Source organism: Nasonia vitripennis (genome assembly GCF_009193385.2).
Source record: "Nasonia vitripennis strain AsymCx chromosome 2 unlocalized genomic scaffold, Nvit_psr_1.1 chr2_random0005, whole genome shotgun sequence".
Taxonomy (NCBI): Eukaryota; Metazoa; Arthropoda; class Insecta; order Hymenoptera; family Pteromalidae; genus Nasonia; species Nasonia vitripennis.
In genome coordinates, this window is record NW_022279612.1 from 1498117 (window position 1) to 1519945 (window position 21829).

General features: G+C 32.4%; 2 protein-coding genes across 7 annotated transcripts in view; both read left to right on the forward strand.

Annotated features, from left to right (window-relative positions):
- Positions 1-21829, forward strand: part of LOC107981980 (histone-arginine methyltransferase CARMER) — a 325591-nt gene that overhangs the window by 57952 nt on the left and 245810 nt on the right. The window lies entirely within an intron of this gene.
- On the forward strand, positions 8486-11869 carry LOC100680108. Its single transcript, XM_008209670.3, has 4 exons — positions 8486-9913; positions 10148-11390; positions 11459-11519; positions 11594-11869. Exons 2-4 carry the CDS (start codon positions 11142-11144, stop codon positions 11809-11811), a joined length of 528 nt encoding a protein of 175 aa, XP_008207892.1. The 5' UTR covers positions 8486-9913; positions 10148-11141; the 3' UTR covers positions 11812-11869.

The following is a 21829-nucleotide window of genomic DNA, read 5'->3' on the forward strand; positions in this document are numbered from 1 at the left end:
TATCTTGTCTTTGAGGACCTGCTGCTGTTGCTATTGAGCAATCTAGATCATCTGGGGCGTTAGGGTCTAAATGATGCTGGCGGACAGCAGCGGTAGGCTTGGTTTTGTGGCCAGATGTCACGAATATGCTAAGTTTGAGATTGGTCGGACTTCCAACACTGCCGATCTATGGGGACCGCGTCGACTCCTCGTTGACGTCTATCGTCTCCTCCTCGTCCTCGAACTTGATCAGACGTTCCGTCGCAAACTCGTGCTCTCGTTGTCTAACGCGCAGTTTTCGGCTTGATAGTTTTGAGCGCCAAGTGTCATTGGCCGGTCCTCGGAGCAGCTATGGCAGTCGTCGTTGCGGCGCTCGCCAATTGTGGCGAACCCTGCTGCACTAATATGTGAGGGCTAACCGAAACCGCTGTAACGGAAGAAGAAGTCTTTCATTGTCCTTGTCGTTCATTGTCGACTCATTCCGAAGAAATAAGGGTATAAGGTCTTGGAGAGAGCATATAGTTGCCGTTGAGGAGGCTATAGATGTTGGAGGTCGGCATTGCAGGGACGGGGTCGTCGTCGAGCTCGAGCGGTGAGAGCTCGTGAAGTTGAAGACGAGCTCATAGATTTTCTGTGAAACCGGGTGTCGATCTCGCTCTTCTCTGTTGTGGCAGTCCTGCATGCCCTGAAGTGATTGGCTGGTGCTTAGTTTCCAGTCAACCGATATGAACCAAGGGTCACAAGATGTTCGCTGATGTAGAGCACGCTGTTGTTTACTCTCTGGATTCACACGTTGTGTTTATGATGATCCACGCGAGTGCTTGCGTCGAGTCTTGGCAGGTGTTTGGCGCCTAAATATTAGACACTTTATTTTGGTCAAGAGGTATCTAGCAATTTAGCAGTTAGCGCGAAGGTTCTTAGATAAACGCACGATTATGCACAATCATGCACAATCGCGCACAATATACAGATTCGCGAGAGTTTATGCGCATTACGCAGCTCCGAAACACCGCTGTTTTAGGCTATGTTTATTTTTACACATGGCTGGACGTACTCTGCTGCGGCGTGTGCCTCTGCCTTCTCAAACAAACACCGATACACGTTTGTAAACGATGCAAGAAAAACTAGATAAAGATAACTAGACAACTTCTAGTTTGAAAAATCTACGCCTCTTTCCTCATAATATTTATCTAGATAGATGCTTACTCCGTGCGTTCGGCTCTCTGCAACTGCGATTCGTTTCGTAAAAGGCAGCGATGCTTAGCGGACACCTTTCTCATTCTTTTTCTATTAGAGTTGCACATAATTAATATGTTCTAGAGATATTTGCGGCGTAGTATATTATATTGCACTGATTGCTGATGAAGATAACCTTATTGTAACCTATTATCATTACATATCTTGTATTGTTGTACATGAAAAGATGAGAATCGCACACGACCAACATTTTAAGAACTCATCGCAAATTAATTTTTGATCATAATTATTTTGCTAAAATAAAAACGTTTGAAGCTAAATATTATGACCATTAGAAAGTTCTCATTAAAATCTTTAAGATACATTACCCAAACACAAGCATCTAAGACATATCAGACAAGAAATCATTCGAGACAATATAACGTATTTAAGTTATTTAGCAAATTTAAAGTATAATAGGGTCGCGCTGCTCCCCGACGGCACAGTGTATAAAAAATTATACTTGCCATCGATTTGCCTTGATTCTATCAAAATAGTTGGCCAAAATTTTATTCTTCGCAAAAGATTATACTGTACGTTTTATTATTTATAAAAGAATAAACTGCACCTTTAATTCTTTTTGTACTCGTCAAAAGTATAAAAGTAATGATTTATACGTTCCCAAAAAAGTAATCGAAGCATTTTTTTTCAGCGCCTGTTTTTGTTTTCTAGACTTTAGAGTGTATTAGTAGCTATAACTACTTTTATAAAATGTTGACTGTATTGAATATATTTATTAATACTCGACAGTAATTAAATGTTATGGAACTTTTCTGAAATCTTGCTTTTGATTGCTTACAATTTATCATCGAGTGTACATCGTACATCTAATATGAAACGGTCGCTACTCTTCTTGGTCCTATGCGCGTAAATGAATTTAGTTTTTTAATGAAGAGTACTGCACATTTACTGATCTGCGTCGTAATGATGACGACAGATCAAGAATAGAAAATTGATTTTAAATTTACTTATATTATTATATGAATAGAGGTCCGGATAGGAAGCTAAGAGAGCGGGAACTGGAAAACACTTCGGCGCTACATTAATAATTGAATATCATTACAATTAATTGTAAATCGCGAGCCAAGCGAGCGTTTCTTGCTAGTTATATATTTAAATTTAATAATGACGATAACTCAGCCAAACAATAATTATTATATATTTAGTCTTTATAATGGTGATAACTTAGCCAAACAAAACTGTCGAAAGCTAGTTGAACAAAATTTGTTGAAATCCATCAGAGATAATAATATTGAAAATGTTGAATTCAGCTCATAGACAGGGGCAGACAGGTCAACGTTGCTGATAACAATATTTCCAACTAAAGACTTTGTTGAGAACCTATGCGAGAAGTTGATGATCACAAAGCCACACTCTTTTGTGGCAAAGCAACAAGGAGATTACACCGAAATAGTTAAAATTATTTATACTGGGTGCATGTTTTCGAGATCTCGTAAATTGCATTTTTTGCAGTAACGCGGATAACTTTTATAGTGGCGACTTTGACTGGCGCTCGTCAATTTCCTTGTAGAAACTAGACTAAAAAACACGTAGAAATTTTGAATTCGAATATTTATCGCGTCATTTAAAAGTTATGCCCAAATAAGCAGTAACAGCGTTGCATATATGTAGTTGATCTTCTCGAGCGTGTATCGCCTGGCATGCTCGCACCTCGAGCTGTGGTAGTCAGTACACACTTTCTTCTCAAACTCTACACATTCATCTAATAAGAAGTCTGTAGACGCCACGTGCTCCATACTGTCCAGGAGAAGGCCAGTATTTCTGTTAATGCGGCAAATTCAGTGAAACGCAGCACAAAAATATTGTATATTTTACTTATCATTTTAATTACTACTAACCCAGTGCACCCGGGGATCTTCCTTGCGGACTGATCCTAGGACGCACGACGGTTCATGTAATTATTAATCATCTCGTTCTAACATTCTTGTGCGCATAACAATTATCAGACACAAGAACATTGCATTCATTGCCATCGGCGCGTGTGTGTTACATATATTTTTCCAAGTTATTCTGCAACCTCTATTCAATATTATATTACTGCATTCGCGATTTTCTCAATTAATACTAAAAGTTGTTCAATCTATAAGATCTGTTGAACACCAGGCTTATGTCTGTGTCGCAGACAAGGCTAAACGAACTGCTTAGACAATATTCATTTGTAACAATATATCTAGAACTAATCGTGTTTTTGATAAAGACAGACGAAGTTCTAAGGTAATGTTTATTTTATATCACAGAAAGTTATGAAATCAATTAATAGTTTGTCAAGTATGAGAGAGCTGGACAAGTTGATTTCCGATGATGAAGATGACGAAATTGATGAAAAAATGGTTCAAAGAGTAATGTCTAGAACTAATCGTGTTTTTGATAAAGGCAGACGAAGTTCTAAGGTAATGTCATGGCCTTTATAAATTTTATTCAAATAGTTAAATATATTTTTAATTAAATGCAATTATTTTTCTCTAGCTCAGAGCAGTTCTAGATGTTGTTAACAGTGTTATAGAAAATGGAGAGAAAGTTATCGTAGTTCCGCAATCGACTAAATTACTATATTCTATATTATTTACTATATTATTTATCCTATTTCAAACTCATCATTTTAAGATGGCTTCATCAAAGAAATATGAGTTTCTGTGTAGTCATAAAATTCCACACACCACTGATTATACAACAATTGTGTTTCACACGAATTCTGTTACTGTTAAAAATGTTTAATATTATATTATTGTCCATGCATATCTTTATTTCTTCTTCACATGCAACAATGCGATCCCATGTTTTTTTTTCCAAATGAGATCTGCCAGTCATTCTTTATTATATCATGGATTTTAAATGTTATATTTAAATTTGATCTTGAATAATTTAAATCAAACGATGCACATGTTACAGTTGTAAAAATAATTTACCCTGTTGCACAATGTTCCTTCGCCTATGACAACCGAATATTCTTTCGTGTTCCCGGTCCTCTCTTTGTTCCAAGATGATGTTGCACAATGTTCCTTCGCCTATGAGAACCAAATGTTCTTTCATGTTCCCGGTCCTCTCTTTGTTTCCAGATAATTTATAAAAAGAAATTATTAAACATTAAACAATAATAAATAATTAACTTAAGACTAATTAATTTCTTTTTTAATGGACGATAATAATGTTAAGACCTGTTGGTGAGATAAGAAGTCTGCTCTTCAGCAATCCACTTTCCCAACTGAGCCCAGGTAACAGCAACAGAGTTACTTATTTCTAAAAATTCTAAGGATTGTTTCACGAACAAAGTCACCTAGTTGTATGTCCTTATCAAAAACACGATTAGTTCTCGACATTACTCTTTGAACCATTTCCTCGTCGATTTCGTCGTCTTCATCATCGGAAGTCAAGTTGTCCAGCTCTCTCATACTTGTCAAAAACACTATTAGTTCTAGAAATTACTCTTTGGGCAATCTCCTCGTCGATTTCGTCGTCTTTATCATCGGAAGTCAAGTTGTCCAGCTCTCTCATACTTGTCAAAAACACTATTAGTTCTAGAAATTACTCTTTGGGCAATCTCCTCGTCGATTTCGCCTTCATCAACGGAAGTAAACTTGTCCATCTCTCTCAGGACTTCTTCCCTACATTTCTGATTCTCCTTAGGATTTTCCGTTGATCCAATATCAACATCCACATTGTCGAGCATTTATTTAATTAATGATAGATGGCAACACATTTTGATACTATACATGAAAGAAATACTTGACAAACTATTCATTGATTTCATAACTTTATCTGATGTAAAATAATACTTGACACTCGATTTAATGATTTCATATCTTTCTAAAGGTTAAATTAGAGAAATAACACGAAGATGCAGATGTGAGCGATGCATAAAAATATATATTAATAGTGTTTTAATAACTGAAATTAGAATCAGAAAATTATTGGCGAATACGATTATAAAAATACTTGACAGTGTCTTTTATGATCTCACAACTTTCTTTAATTGAAATCAGATTAACATAACACAAAAATGCTAAATTAATACTTGACAGTTTATTAAATGATTTCATAACTTTCTAAAGATGACATTAGAATAATAACATAAAGACGCATATGTGTGCGAAGATTAGTTTGATAAAACGAATTAAAAACGGAACCATAATTATGAAAATGAACACTAATTATGTTTGAGGTATATGTAAAATGGTTTTAAACAGATCACGTCTATATTTCGTAAATAATAACCAATAATTCAATGAAATGAAAACTTATAGTTGCCAACATTCTACCTTGTAAAAGGTATGTTTTTAAACCGATTTCATACTCTTTTAATGAGTTGTTATAACGTAATAAAAATTAATCAAAATATAATAGATTTACATTTAACGAATAATTGCCAACATTTTACCTTGTAAAAAGTGTCTTTATAATACGAATTTAAAATTTTTTAATGCGTTCTTTCTTAGAGTACAACGCAAATGTAATACATTTAATGAAGTGGTATGAAAAACGCTTATTGTTATGAAGGCTATATGAAAGCTTTTTTGAAAAAAATCCATGAGACTCAATTTTTGCATGTGAAGCAGTTCTTTTTTTTTACAAAATTAAAGTTAACTAAAACGAGACGTGATTGGTTTTCTCTGAAATGGCGCTAAATTTAAAAATTGTAAACTTAAAATTCTACGTGCACGCACTGTAAAAAATGATTTTTTAAAATCACTATAATGTAGTAAAATTACATGAGGTTCCGACCCCACGAATAGCAATTTTACTACTCGCAGCTACGAAAAATTACGAAAATCTAGCAATTTTCCTATTCTGGTAGTAAAATTGCTTCGCCCAACGTAGGTCTGATTAGTTAACTACTCTTAGCGTAGTAATTTTACATGGGGTCAGATTCTCGCGTTCAGTGTAAAAATACTACGGTCGTTGTGAACATGCTACCGCCGTTGTAAAATCGTAACTGATCGAAATAAGAAACTGCGCATGCGACGCCAACGCCATATTGAAATTTCTTGATAACCTTTGGATTCGCTCGCGGAGAGGAACAACGGTCGGAGTAGAGAAATAATAAAGTACTTATTGAATTGAGACTCGAAAAGTTTTCAATTGTGATCCAAGTGGTTCTTTGAGTGATCGAGAGCGAGATTAGTGCCGGCACGATAAGTTTAAAGAACCCTTTTTTGGCAGAATAAGTTGCTATGTCCGATCGTGTACACATACATACACAGCACGTGCTGCTGCTGCTGCGGACAATTTTAAGGTTATGGTTCATAGCTAATAAGAAATGTTTTCTTAGTATAATAATCATACGGTCTATTATACGGTGAGCAGAGCGTACGCCAAACGGTACGTGATTTCCTTGAATACGCGAAACGAAGTTTTGTAGTTGGGAGTTTTTCGCGTATTGTTTCGCGTACCGTTTCGCGTACGTGAGGAAATCGCGTACCGTTTCGTGTACGCTCTGCTCGCAGTATAGACAGACCGATAATCATATCGTTGTATAATTTCGAATCGTATCGCTGCTGACTAATTATACTTAATCGGAAATTTTAAAATTCAAGTTAGAGAATTATATGAAAATGTTGGTTTTTATTAATGAATCAAACAAAAGCTTGATATGCGTGATTAAAAACACAAGGACGTTGGTGTGCATACTCTCTTGTACAGAAAAGTGAAAAACTTTAACGCTAAAACAATAACAAAAATTATTTAGATCTCAATAATTTTATCCACGTATATTTCTATCGTGAATAATGTATGTTATGTAAACATGCCGAGTGATGCTATTTCTAGTTACTTTTTGCAATAACGTCCTTAATTAAGGCTCAGAAGTAAAATATCGTGTTATGCACGTCCATTAAAAAAAATTGTTTTATGTATAAGTATAATAATAAATAAGTAAAATAAGTAAAATAAGTAAATAATCTTCGTATGAAATTTTATTTGCTTCAAAATTTACGATAAACAAATACTTTCTTTTTTCAGATCTGATTGTTTATTCAGGAGCAAGAATATTTCAAGTGTCCCTTATACCTTTCTCATTTATATCATATTTCTCCAAATATAATATTCCTTATTAAAAATGTATGCTTGCCACTTTTGTGCTTTAAAATTAAAAAAAAAGTTAATTATAATACACATCAAAAACTTCATGATAACTTGACCGAAAAAATTCCGTGTGCACACAACAATTGCAATGTGACTTGAAAAAACTATTTAAGTTTTCAAAAACATTTTCTTTATTTCCACGGAATTAGCAGAAGATGTTGTGTAACAAATTGCAAGTTCCGCACAAATAGATTACTTGAATTGAATAAACATTACAAGGAACATGAATGGAGTTCCACATTTATAGTCGAATGTCCCTAGTGCTTAGAGAAAAAACGCTTTAAAAATAAAAACAGTTATAAGTTGCATTTATTTACATATCACAAAAATGCGAAACACGTTGGAAGTAGCGAACAAAGTAGTTCAGAAGTTTTAATTAATGAAGAAAATTGTCAAAAAAGTCAAAGTCAGAATATAATTTCTACATTACCTTGCCCCAACATAAATGAAATACAAATCGATGATAGCAAAAATGTGACTCCTTGTAGTAGTAATACTTGTAATAATGACAAATTACAGTCCTCTCAAACTATACAAGATGCGTCTACATTATTGTCCAACATGTATTTGCAGATGTCAACCAAATACTTCGTTACAGAACCAATCATACAGAGTGTTGTAAATAATATAAATTTAGTTTTTGAAACATGCAAAAAACAATTTGAAACCGCTTTACTAAATAGTAACTTTTCTGAAGATCAAAAACGAAATGTATTGCAAATGCATTCTCATAGTTATAACAGTATTGTTAGTACTCACGACCCGTCAAAAGGAAGTTTACGAAATACGTACTGTCGTAATTTATTATTTAAAAGTAGTCCCAATTACGTAAAACCGGTTCAAGTAACGATTACAGACTGTGGAAAATAAACGCCATTTTTCTACTCTTACGTCCCAATTTTGCAAACTTTCAAAATTATGCTGAAAAATGACGATGTTTTTAATTATTGCACAAATTCTAATTTTGCCAACGATGTAGAAGGCTTTTACGATACTACAGATGGTAGTAGAATGATAAATTCTCTATTTCTTAGACAAAATAATATATTACAATTAGCTGTATTTCAAGATGCTTTTGAAATTTGCAATTCATTAGGTGCTTCAAAAACTAAATTCAAGATTATAGTAATGTATTTTATTTTGCTTAATTTACCACAATTTGTGCGATCGAAAGTTAATAATATAAAATTAATACTTCTTTGTCGAGAAAAATATATATCTAAGTTTTCATGGGAAGAAATTTTGAAAAAATGTATTGCTGATATTAAAGTTTTGGAAGTTAATGGAATCACGCTTGATGTACCAATCAAAATAACATTTAGAGGTAGTATTGCGGCAATGGTAGGGGACAATTTAGGTAGCCATCAAATCGGTGGATTATCGCAAAGTTTTTCAACGAGCAAAGAATTTTGCCGCTATTGCGATATAACCATGGAAGAATTTCAAGAAGATTCCTTAACAAAAAAAAAATACTGAGAAGTATAGATACTTATGAACAAAATGCTGCGCTAGCAGAAAAAACTGAGAAAATTGTCTGTGGCATAAGGACGAATTTATATCTCAATAAACTATTATTATTACCATGTTATTTTTGGACTTCCATCGCCCATGACTTATTGGAAGGTATTGTTGCACATGATGTTTGGCATGTAATAAAATATTTCACTTTAAATAAGGTTTACAGTGTCACTTTTTAACTTCCGTATTAATAATGTAAATAATTTTAGAAATAAATTTAAAAAATTAACAGGTTCTGCTTCACAGTTGAGACGATTGTTGTTAATATTGCCTATCGCAATAGCTCATTTGATTCAAAATTTCGTTGATGATGTTTGGCAAATGGTTCTTTGTTTACGAGAAATTTGTAGTCTTGTATGTGCACCGGCAATATCTAACAAACAAATATCAATTTTACAGTATAGAATTAATGACTACATACAGTTAAGAATTAAGTGCTTTTCAGAAATAAAATTAAGGCCAAAACATCATTATATTGTGCATTATCCAGAACTTATACAAATATTTGGTCCTATGAAACATTTGTGGACACTCCGGTTTGAGAGTAAGCACAAATATTTCAAATGTTACCCAGATACTTGCTGAAAGGATGAACTGCTACAAAGTTCAGATAGAAATGATTTTAGATCATTAGTGGATATTATAAATGCTTGCAAATATAATTCAGCCAATTGCGATGAAAATATTGTCTTAGCTATTGAAACCTATTTTAAGGAAAACTCAAGTTCCATAAAATACATTTGTTCGGGTATTACTTATATTGATTATCGCAAGGACATGACAATTTGCATTGGTTGGAGCGAGTACGGAAATTTATTAGTTTGTAAAATACAAGTTATTATAGTCGACAGTAGATTCAATGTTTATTTCGTTGGAGATAGTAATGAGATCATATATTTACCAGAACTTGGTATTTATGAAGCCGCGAATTCTAAAGGCAGCGTAAATTTAAATAAGGACTATTCCGTTTTTTCTTTATTATCCTTGATTTCACCTCATCCACTTTTACAATCTAAAATTAAATCCATTCAGGTTTTTCTCTGTAAATATGCACCTTTTAGAGATGGCATATAATGAATCTGTGAGTACAAAAATAAAATGAAATACACTAAAATCAATATTTTTATATAATTGTTTCTTTAATTGTAAATATATGTACAACATTTGCTTTTAAATACTTGCTTAAAACTGTTGAATTAAAAAAAGAGCTTTTAAATATATTTGCACTATTTTTTAAAAAACTCTTATATTGCACTTAAGTGCACGTAATGTAGTCAACAATTCTTTAAAATTAACAAATTTAATCGCGTTACAGATGGCGTACGAATTTACAGTCTGCAACTTGTCGAGAGCGAAAAGATCGAAGATTAGATTCAGTAAAGAAGATGTCAGGGATGGCATTCTTGGAAAATTGCTTACACAATGAAACAGAATGTTGAAAACAAAAGGCTTATCGGTAGTTGCAGAGTCAGATGGTACGTCTATCGAGGACGACGAGACGTTGAATTGTTTAGCAGATGAAGTTCTTATGATTCTGGAAGACAGTGATGAATGAAAAATCTCAGAGCCGGATAATGAAAACAATCAGAACGCCATAAACAACACTGAAGTATGTACTCCTCCAGCCAAAAAATCTAAAACGTCTGATGCTGAAGTGGAAGAAGATGACAATGATAAAATTGATAAAGAAAATGTGTCAACTATTTTAAAGCCTTACACAGAGTTCAAGAATTTTAAAATACCATGGTCTAAACTGGATTACAACTTACTGCAAAAGTTGAAAAATGAGTGCGATAAAAAAAGAACTCAAAAATTCGTCTTAAATAAGATCGTTGATGAGTTGAGCGTGCGTGGTCAGCAACCACATACCCATTGACGTACTTACACATGTTGCAGAAATATTGGTTGAGAAATTCCCAGATACTTTCGCTGATAAATGGAATGATGGACTGCAAGGTAAAGGAACTGCAACCGCTGTCACGAAGATGAAAAACCGCAACAATTATTTAAATAGGCCACACATGGGGGCAAGCAATTAAAGTAATTTTTTAAAAATTTCATTTAAGAGTCAAAACTTGGTAAAATGTCTAGAAGTGGGGTGTTTGCAGTGGCAACCTTTGGCATACGGCACCGGTGTAACTGAAGATTCGGCAGACGAAGATCGTCAGTTTTTATTATGATTCAAAGAATTCGAAGATGAAGACAAGGAGACTTTTAACAAATCTTGTGAGGCAATATTTAATTCGTTTCCATTACAGAGATTGTTTTTAAACAATTTCAACGACCTACCAAAATTTGAAGACATTGAAATGACGTGGCCTTGTTTGCTAGACACGTTTTACATGATGCTCCATTTCGAATTTTTGACTGGCTACAGGTCTCAAAATTTAAAAGAAAAAATAAAGAATGATGTTCCGACTCTGTTAGCCTATGGGACATTGAAACAGTTGATAGACACTAATGAAATTACTACAGAAAAAGAACAATACATTTCTGCAATAAAATTAATATTTAAATATTTGAATGAAGAATTCAGTAATTTATTTTTAACAATACCGGTAAGTTTTTTGCGATTAACAATGTATTGTAATCAACGAGCATACATTTATAACTGATATATTTTTAGCCAAATACAGATCTCAGTGAGGTACTCCTGTCAGAAAACCATCCAACAATTCTGATGATCGGTAATAATAATTTTTAGTATTACTTTTTAATATACTATGTAGACTGAAAATTTATTTGTTTAATCATTTTTTAGAATCAGTTACGGAAAATGATGCCGATGCTGGAGTAACAGAAAGCGAATGCCAGTACTCCCTTTTTATGGAATCCAAACTTGTTGACAAATTCGATTCATTTTTGGATGCGGTGGTTGTACTTCATGCATCTTATTACATGTTTAATTACTTGTGGCCACAAAAAGTGCCATGTTTTTTTGGAATTTTTACAAATGAGGTACATCAATATATTTCATGAGAAAACAAGAGGAAGGTCGAAAAAAGTCACTGAAAAAGTGAATTCTCTTTTTAGAAAATTACAACTAGTTAAACCAGCAGAGGTGCTTTAATTATAAAATAATGTAATTTTTTTTTAACCGTAGTCATGATTTGATCTCTTATATTAAGTATTGTACTCATTTATGAATGAGAAAATAGTGTAACTAAATTATTACTTGTCGTTTGTAAAGAAATATTGTTCGAAAAAAACATTAGATTTTAGATATGCGCAAATTATTCATATACAAATATTGTATAGGCAAAAATATTATTCAAAAGTAATGAAAAACTATTACACTTGTAAGCAGTTATTTAGGTTTAACTACTTGACGTTTATTAGTTTTTAAGAACAACGAATTGATTAAATATTTTTATAGTCTTACATTTATTTAAAAAATAATGTACCGGTTCCTAAGCAATTATTTATTTACTTTAGTATTTACCAGAAAGTTTGTCATAGTATGTCAAAAAAAAAAACAAAAGTTTGAAAACTACGTTTACGTGTTATTTACAATTATTAATTAAATTCTAATTCATTAATGATATCCTTATTTTCCTTATAATTTTTCGATGTTTATCTATTTAATTTTGTATTCCTACCAACATTTTTAAACTGTTTTAAATTTACCGCGCAATTGTGAATTCACCTTCACGCTGGTTATTTTACTATCGTGATAGTAAAATCGCATAACCTCCAAAACTCGAATCTCTCGTCGTGTAAAATTACTACCATAGTAGTAAAATTGCTACACGATCGCAAATTTGCTGCGCAGGGCGTAGGTCTGATTGGTTTACTACTCAGCGCAGTAATTTTACCAAAACATTTTTTACAGTGCGGGACACTCATGTTATGCACCCGTGTAAGTTAACCCTTTCGTGCACATAAGAGTTACAGCTATGGTGCGGGGAAACTGTTTATATTTCATAGGGTCCCGAGCCGCGCTGAATCCGAATCCGAGGTCAGATTTTGAAAATTCAAGATGGCGGATCCAATATGGCGGACGGGAATGTCAAAAAATCGAGATTTTGAAAAACAAAAAATTTTTTCGTATTCTACGTAAAAATTCTTCTAAGTAAAAAATTCATAAACTTTGGTTTCCTACTCATGTGGCTGCAACGCTTATGTGTACGAACGGTAAATAAGTCTGCGTTATTTTCAAAGTTTATGAATTTTTTACTCAAGAACTAAGAGAGATATCGAAAAAACACCAAGAACAGTTTCTATTTGTATTTTCACGTAGAATACGAAAAAATTTTTTGTTTTTCAAAATCTCGATTTTTTGACATTCCCGTCCGCCATATTGGATCCGCCATCTTAAATTTTCAAAATCTGATCTCGGATTCGGATTCAGCGCGGCTCGGGACCCTATGAAATATAAACAGTTTCCCCGCACCATAGCTGTAACTCTTATGTGCACGAAAGGGTTAAAATTTTAATGGACAACAATATATAGCCAAAATATTTAAAAATAACAAAAAATTCATATAGAAATGCAAATACTGCATAATCAATATTGAATACAATTTTATGAATATAAAGCTTAAAAAGAAAAATAATGAAGCCAAAAGAATAAAACTTCGAAGACTTCTATCACTTCTCCGACATTATTTCTTGAATTTACATGAACATATCCAATAAAAATTTATTTTTTTGAACATTCTTCTAAAAATAGTATTTAAACATCTTTTGATCCTTTTGGCCATGATCTCTCTTTAACAACGGTATCATTTATCGCAAACCATTCATTATTTTGACGTATCATGTTTGTATAATGTCCTGATTCTATTGTTTGACCGTGGTGAAAAATTCCACTAGAAACTTTATAAGATTTATTTTGTATTCTAACTGTTTCTGTCGTTATTTCATTTATTCGTAAATTATTCATCTTTGAAGTTGATTCATTTGTGACAGTAAATAATACTAGTTGTATAATAATAATTTGACTTTAAAAATGTATATCAATTTTTTCTAATCTTTTGCATTTTCAACTTCTATTACCTTTAATCTCCTGCCAATATCCTGTTATGATCAATAATTTTTTGCAATGTACAACTATTAAATTTGCCACTGTCTATTTGTTGTGGTATGTGTAATATTAATATATAATTTGTAGTTGTGTTTCGTCACAACAAACGATCTTATCGTCGTTGCCAATTCATGATTAATATTTTTGCTCAAAGATATTGATTTACTACAAAAAGACAATAAACATTCTGAATCATCCTCATGTACAGGCGAACTAAATCTTTGACAGATATATCCTCTCAATTCTACCATATCGATAGGACTTTTCGTAATGCATTGATTGAAAACTTCTTTTAAAAAATCGTCCTGTTTAAATACTAGTAATGCTCTTCTGACTGTAGGCGAGCGAAACAAACTTTGTAAACAGACATTAGCATAAAAAGTTACATTGTCACCATTGGACAATCCGTGAATATTCCAACAAACGTCAGACAAATATTTTGAGTTTCCATCTTCACTTTGAATATTCGATATGTTCTCTGAAATAGCCCACCGAGTATCTTGGAAAACTGTGCGTGCTTGTAATTTTGAAACTATTGGAATTTTTATTTCCTGAATAACAGGACGAAATTGTTTTCTTAATTTATTGTACTCGATAATAGCGGATGCATTAGCAGTAATTCCAGATGAATCGAAATTGATAAGATGCAATCCTTTCAATGTGGTCACTCGTGATGAAGACACATATGTTTAACCAGGACTAAAGATACAACAACCTGCCTCTACCGCAGCATTTTCTAAACCTAATCCTTGACTCTTATGAATAGTTCTACCATAACTACTACATATTGGAAACTGTTGACGTAATATATACACTTTGTTTATAATAACAAATTGATAATCGATACGAGGTATTGAAAATATATTTTCATTTTGTAGCATAATACATACGGTAGTAATTTTATCTTTATCTTTACTTACAGATACAGCCGTACCTATTGTTCCGTTGACCAATCCAACACTAACATCGATATTTCTCCTTATCATGATTTTTTAATTAATTTTTATTATGATTACACGTTGAATCCCGCATGCATTTTCATTATCTTGCTCTAACATTTTCAAAACTTTTTTTGTAAAGTTTTTGGACATTTGAAAGAATCATTGGCTACTAGATGTCATCTGAATCGATTCTACGTAGCATAGCATCATTCAAAACTTTACACATGTTTCTCGTTGGTAAAAGACATACAGTATTAATAGGTAATGTATCAATGTACGTGCACAATTCATCAATTACTTGAATAGGATTTGTGTTATTGAATTGCAAAATTCGTCTCTGTAATACTTTGCGTAAGACGCAAATGAATATACATAAGATTAATACTCGATACCATTGATATTTAATCAATAATAATAAAATTAACATTTTTTAAACTTTGCCTTATTTTCTTAAGAGCTGAGGATGATAATTCTTTATATTTAGCTGTATCGCCTTTCTTAACTGGTAAATTCAATAATCAATGTGTATAGTCAAACCTGAAATACTGTAAGCTGCGATGCCAGTGGGCGCTGTAACAGCCTTTTTTTGTCACAGTAAAATTTGTACCAAGAAACCAAAGTTTTTATTAGAGAACTTTTCCCAGTAACGCCTGGTCTACTTACGTAAATTCTTAAAACTTTGTCGTCAGACTGCATCACAGAAGTAACTTTCGTAAAAAGGTGAACCGATCTTCATTAAATTTCAATACAGAATTTTAAATTTCTGCTTCACTCATTATTGCTTTCTCTGCAATATCTTGGAAATCTTTCATAGCTCCTTCAATTGGAATACAGTCTTCGGGTAAATTATCGGGATTAGACTTATTATTTTCCTGAGTTTCTAATAATAATTGATTCTCTACTAGTTCATTCATTTTGTTCATAGCTTCTCATATCATTTCACATTCATTGTAATACTTCATTGCCTCAGCAAGTTAATTTTGTTTTTCCAAAAAAACATTCGTGTAGTTATTATTATCACCTTTTAACTCAGTAGTATCTCTCCAAGGTTGAAACAGTAATAATAATGAATAAAAATTCTTAAGTTCTGGTTGATTTAAGGGATTGTATTTCCAATGGTTGATGAGGTAAAATTTAAGGGCTTGTATCTCCAGTGGTTGATAAGGTAAGGCTTCTTACGTTTTTTACAAAACATACCGTTAGGCATCTCATAATATTTAGACTTATAAATCGGTTTCCTTTAAATAATGTCGTACCATTTAGCAAAATCGCACAAACACAATGATCCTAATTTCTCAGGTCGATTAGGATAATAACAATCAATAAAGTTATCGTAAAAAATATCTGTTGAATCTAACGGCATATTCTTTATTTCATGGAATGTTTTGATTTTTCTACTTCGAATCTCTCTAACATCTAACCATCGTATTATTGTATCTTTATCAGTAGCATAAATAGGGTGTCCCAATAATGTATCAGCAGCTTCAATTGCTCCGCATTCTCTATGATTTAAAGCGTGCAAAGAAAACGACCATAGGTGGCTACACAATGATTTGTTTGATTGCATATCATCAAAAGTAAAATCCGAAGAACTTTTTTCTCCTTCAGTTCCGTAACTGGATACATACTTAGTCAAAAGATATGACGATTCACAAATGAACTGTGCATCATTATTTCCTCCCCAAAGTCCGAGAGCCCGCGACATGAAAATTCGGCCAATTTCATTACAAATATTCTTTTGTTATTTGACTGTTTTTAACTAAAGAATAAAAATAATCCAAGGCTGGCAGAGTACAAACGGTGCATAGTTCCGCTATAAAGTCGGAAACATGTCTGAAATAGAAATGTCTTTGGCTGAAATCATTATTACTGAAATTTTTAGTACGTATTGTTGTCAACCAAATTGCATAAAAAAGTTGGTCTGGCATATTGTAAACGGTTCTACATAAGTCTGGCAGTCGGGTTAAAAAAAAGGTCTGTCAAACTTTGAATGGTGATAAATTGGTCTGGCAGCCGTAAAAGAACGAACACGTATACACGCCGCGCGATACAGCTATATCATAGAGAGGCCGCGTATTTTTTAATCTTTGCAATACCTAAATTAGTTTTCATTTAATTTGGGATGTATATTATTATCTCCCAAAAAACTTTTTTCAAAAGTGAAAACCTTGGCAAGAAAAAGACTAATAAACGTAGTGAAATCTCTAAATATTAAAATGTCAAGTAAATGTTTTTTGCTATACGCATTAAGATATCATTTTTTGGGAAAACTAATTTTAACTTTAATTTTATATCTTAATGCATATAGCAAACAACATTTACTTGACATTTTAATATTTAGAGATTTCACTACGTTTATTAGTCTTTTTCTTGCCAAGGTTTTCACTTTTGAAAAAAGTTTTTTTTGGGAGATTCCACATCTTTTACAAAGCATATCCTGCTTGCTATTGCACTTCATGAAATCTTTATCTATTCGATAGACAATAAGCTACTATTGCTTTAGACATTGATCGCATCGCGCATATAATCGTATAGCATTATTATATGCATATAATCGCGTGTGTCGCCGAGTAGCAGACGAATGTCGGTCAAGTAGATGAACCACTTTAACCACTGGTGTATAATACCTAATATAATACTCACCGGAAGTCACCTGACCGGAGGTGACGAAACAATCGGAAGAGGATGGAAACTCTGAACGAAAAGAAATATACCGCGCAAATTTTCAACTTGCAATATCAAGTTAATAACTTAATATTTTTGGATGTCTGATGATCTTTTTAATCATGGAAGATTAGGTTAATATATTCAAGTAGATACCAACAGATTGCACATACGCGCAATAGTAATGATTTAAATGCTCTCGAGAGTTTTTTTAAGGTTAAGAAAACCCAATTTCAAAGTATATAGGGTTGCGCCGTCGACAAATCGTACTTCGTACTTTTTCTTGCCAGCACAGCGCTGTCGCGCCCCTTGATTTACTTATAAATATTATTTCAATCTATAACGAAATATGGCTTCGTAACATATGTCTTTCTGATAGCGATCTGCGTGTGTGTGTGCGTGGGTGCCTCTATATATATATATATATATATATATATATATATATATATATATATATATATATATATATATATATATATATATATATATATATATATATATATATATATATATATATAATTTTGTGATACTATATGTATGGGTGGTTCCCTGTGAAATTGAAGATAAAAATTTTAATTTTTTCCCAAACTGTACATATATGTTCTATGTGTTGTACCTGACTCCCAAAAAAAATTTTAGTGCGATTCCTTCATTTGACTTCGGGTTCTAGCTGGTCAAAGCTGAGGTTTCAAGCAATTTTTGCAATTTTTGCCTATTTTTAATGATTTGTAGCTTATAAGAGATGCATTTTTAACTAAAACTATCCAGATACTTTTTTTTGTGAAATTTTCTGAATTTTTCAATAAAAATACTTTTAAAGCCCTATATGTATGTTAAGGCTACCTTATTTGCATTTTAAACCTTAAAATATGAAAATATGAATGTTTGATCCGGACTTCGACAATCTCAATACAGTAAAAAGATACCTTTTTATAGTAAAAAAGAAGCTGTAAAGTTTTAGAATGGGCCTGACCTTCTACTAGAAGTTATGTAGGAAACAAACATGATATAATGGCTAATAAGTGGTTTTACATTCAAATACGACACTTATAACCTAGTACATTTCATGACTACCGCTATCAACGTGTGTTTGTATCGGTAAACATCAAATTGCATCAAAGTTCTTCGCGTTTACATGAAATAATTTATCCTTATCTATGAACTTGTACGTTTTAGAGAATAATGTCAATCGCATTTCATTGGTCAACTTTATCTGTTTTGATCCATACATTCGGCGTACGAATTCCGCCAAAATTAACATCGTTGATTCGTCGCAGTTTGGATAATTGCCTATGTCGGCGCACGCTTCGATATATTGTTCAGAACGTCAAAGTATACCAAAAGGACGGTATTTTCCCTTCCGATAAAAAGCAGGATTATAATCACACCCAGTGAGGGTGTGATAAGCCGGCAGAGCTGAGCGGCGCACGGCACGGCGCGCATGTGTTTGCTTTTTTAAACGGCGGCCAGACCGATTTATCATCACTCGAACTTTGCCGGACCAAATTTTTGTAACATTATATATTATATATTGTTTACAAAAAAGGTTTTAGTAAGATGATTTCAGTCAAACTACTTCATTTTTCCGACAAGGTTTTCCGACTGCTAGACCCATTTAGAACCGCTTACAATATGCTAGATCAACTTTTTTATGCAATTTGGTATGTCAACAATACATACTAAAAATTTCAGTAGTCATGATTTTGGCTAAAAATCAAAATATTATAATACGCCCTAGTAAAGCGTTGCACTACTAAATTCATGCCAGACCAAGGATTCCTAAATTATAGAGATATGCCATCTTCGGAAAACAGTTTCCCATGTGTAATGAAATGAGTCACGCATTGCTGTCACGGGCTCTCGGACAATATTAACAATGCAGGAATATAATCATTTATATTTTGTTCTTCTAATTTTCTCGGTAAATCGTAAAATCAACTTTTATTTTTGAACTTTCTTCTGTTAGCCAATGCTACTGATACATTTCTTAGTATTAATTTCTGTGTAATTGGTCTGGAAAATCCAAAACGGCAAACCTTTTTTAAACCCGTTTTAGTTTTTTTACTGCCTATACAATAATTATTATGTTTATGTTGTTGATATGCCATGACACACCTATGAAGTTCTGGAGAAACGTGTTTATCAGGTATTCTACAAGTAATATGTTTCAAAATAAACTTTTGAACTTCTTCATTAGACGCTTTACCGTAAAGAGGCGCATCCTGAATCCAAAACAAACAATGATAATGCGGCAAACCCCTACCTTGATATTCACAAGCATAATAATAATGAATTACTTTACCAATTGGATGAGCAGAAGATAGTATGTAAGCTAACATTGCTTCAAATTTATTACGGATATATCTAGCAGATGATACAGGATCAGCTACTATAAGCTCACTTATATCATTTTCCCAACAATTAACTTCGCGTATATATTCATTGCTCACCATTCATCAGGACTCAAAATTACAAAAAATGTTACTGGTCCGAATTCATTCATCATGCATTCTAAATTATTTCTAATTTTTTTCAAAAATGCTTCGGTCCCCCGTAAACGAGCAAAAATAGTTCCACATTTGAACCCATTTTACCTAATTGATCTATCTTTTACCGTATATTTAAAACGCGGGTTAACAACATTTAATTTATAAAAAAATTTTTGCATTAATTTGCCGAATATTATTATTGAATAACAAATAAAAATGATATTGTATGTTTAATCTAAATAGTGAATGTTTGGGAGTTAAGCTAGATTTCATAAAATCAAATTCTCTTAAATTTACAGATCGATTTTTATCATATTGACCATGCACTCACAAGGAAGAAGATCAGGAAAGCATTTCAAATCTAAATCTTTTGTACGATAGTCTAAAACCGGTGCGAAAACTTTCAACATTTGATACAGTTTCGTATCAGTTTCGTTAATTTTCTTAGCATACAAAGGATAAATTGTATATTATTCATAAAATGAATCTGATTGTGATTTTTAAGTTAATAGCGCATTCAAATAGCTTATTTTTTTCAGTATTAACTTCGTCCTGCGTATCTGATTTTTGTTGAGTCTCTGATTCATTTTCGAAATCATTTTTTTTTTTTTTGTATCTTTGTATTCTAATTCTAATTCATCTAAAATATCCAATAATTTTTTAGGGCAAGTTGGTATTACGATATCTTTCTATAAAGGATTCCAAATTTTCAACCAACGTACAGCTTTCCATACCTTATTAATATCTATATAATTTTCCCAAATGATCTTTCCTTTCGTCGGATTACCCCTTATGAAAATAAACATTTCATGATTAATATTCAACGGATTAGTATTGGGAAAAATGTTTTCCAAAGTTTCTTCTATTGGTAAGGGCAAATGAAAAGTTCTACCCACGACCTTATCTATTTTAACATAATTTGGTAAATTCTTATTCATAACCGTTCCCATTTTAACAATAGTCTGGAAAGCCATAGCACGTTGTATTAAAATTTTTTCATATATATTCAATTTTTTTATTTCAGCCGGAACAGGCCCAACTTAAAGATTATTTAAAATACAAGTTGTTGGCAAAGAATATTGTTTTTATTCTATATTGCAATTTTTACAAACAAAATTGTTATCAAGAGTCTGAGAATCGTACATAGCTTTTAATTTTGCCCAGTAATCATATTGTCGATCAATATTAATATTAAGTAATTTCTCAATAATATTCATATTGGCTGTATATCTTTCAACGGGTACTAATTTTCTTTGGCAAAATAGACTTTCACATAAAACACAAGGAGTTTTAGGTGAATCCATATCTATTTTTGTATACTCTTTGATTCCAAAATGATACATTTTCTTGATTTCTGCTTTGTTTAAACATGTTTTATTCTCATGAGAAATATATGATGGGATCAATAGGTCAGCATCCAATATAATTTTCCTCAATTCATTCACATCGCTATTGTTTAACGCATTATCAATATTTTCTATTAATTTATAAAGACGTATTATTTCATATAATAATCGTTTTATAGTTCGCAATTGCGGAAAGTAAACAGATAGTATACTTAGTTTTAAGGATTTAGATGTACATAACAATGGCTGAGTATAGCAGATACTTGGATGACCCTGTTTACTTTCATTACGAGTTTCAGCCGTACATATATCAATATTTTTCAAAAATGAATAAGCGTTTGTAAAAGTATAATACATCAACGCTTCAAATAAAGCTTTTAGTTCTTCCAATAAATCAGGATCAATCTACTTGCAACAAGCATCACAACATTTCTAAATTTTACCTTTTATGTTAGTATCAGTAGTTAGTAATATGTTAATCGATTGGCTAAATTCATTTGAAACAATACTTGGTATTGCTTCAGTATTAAA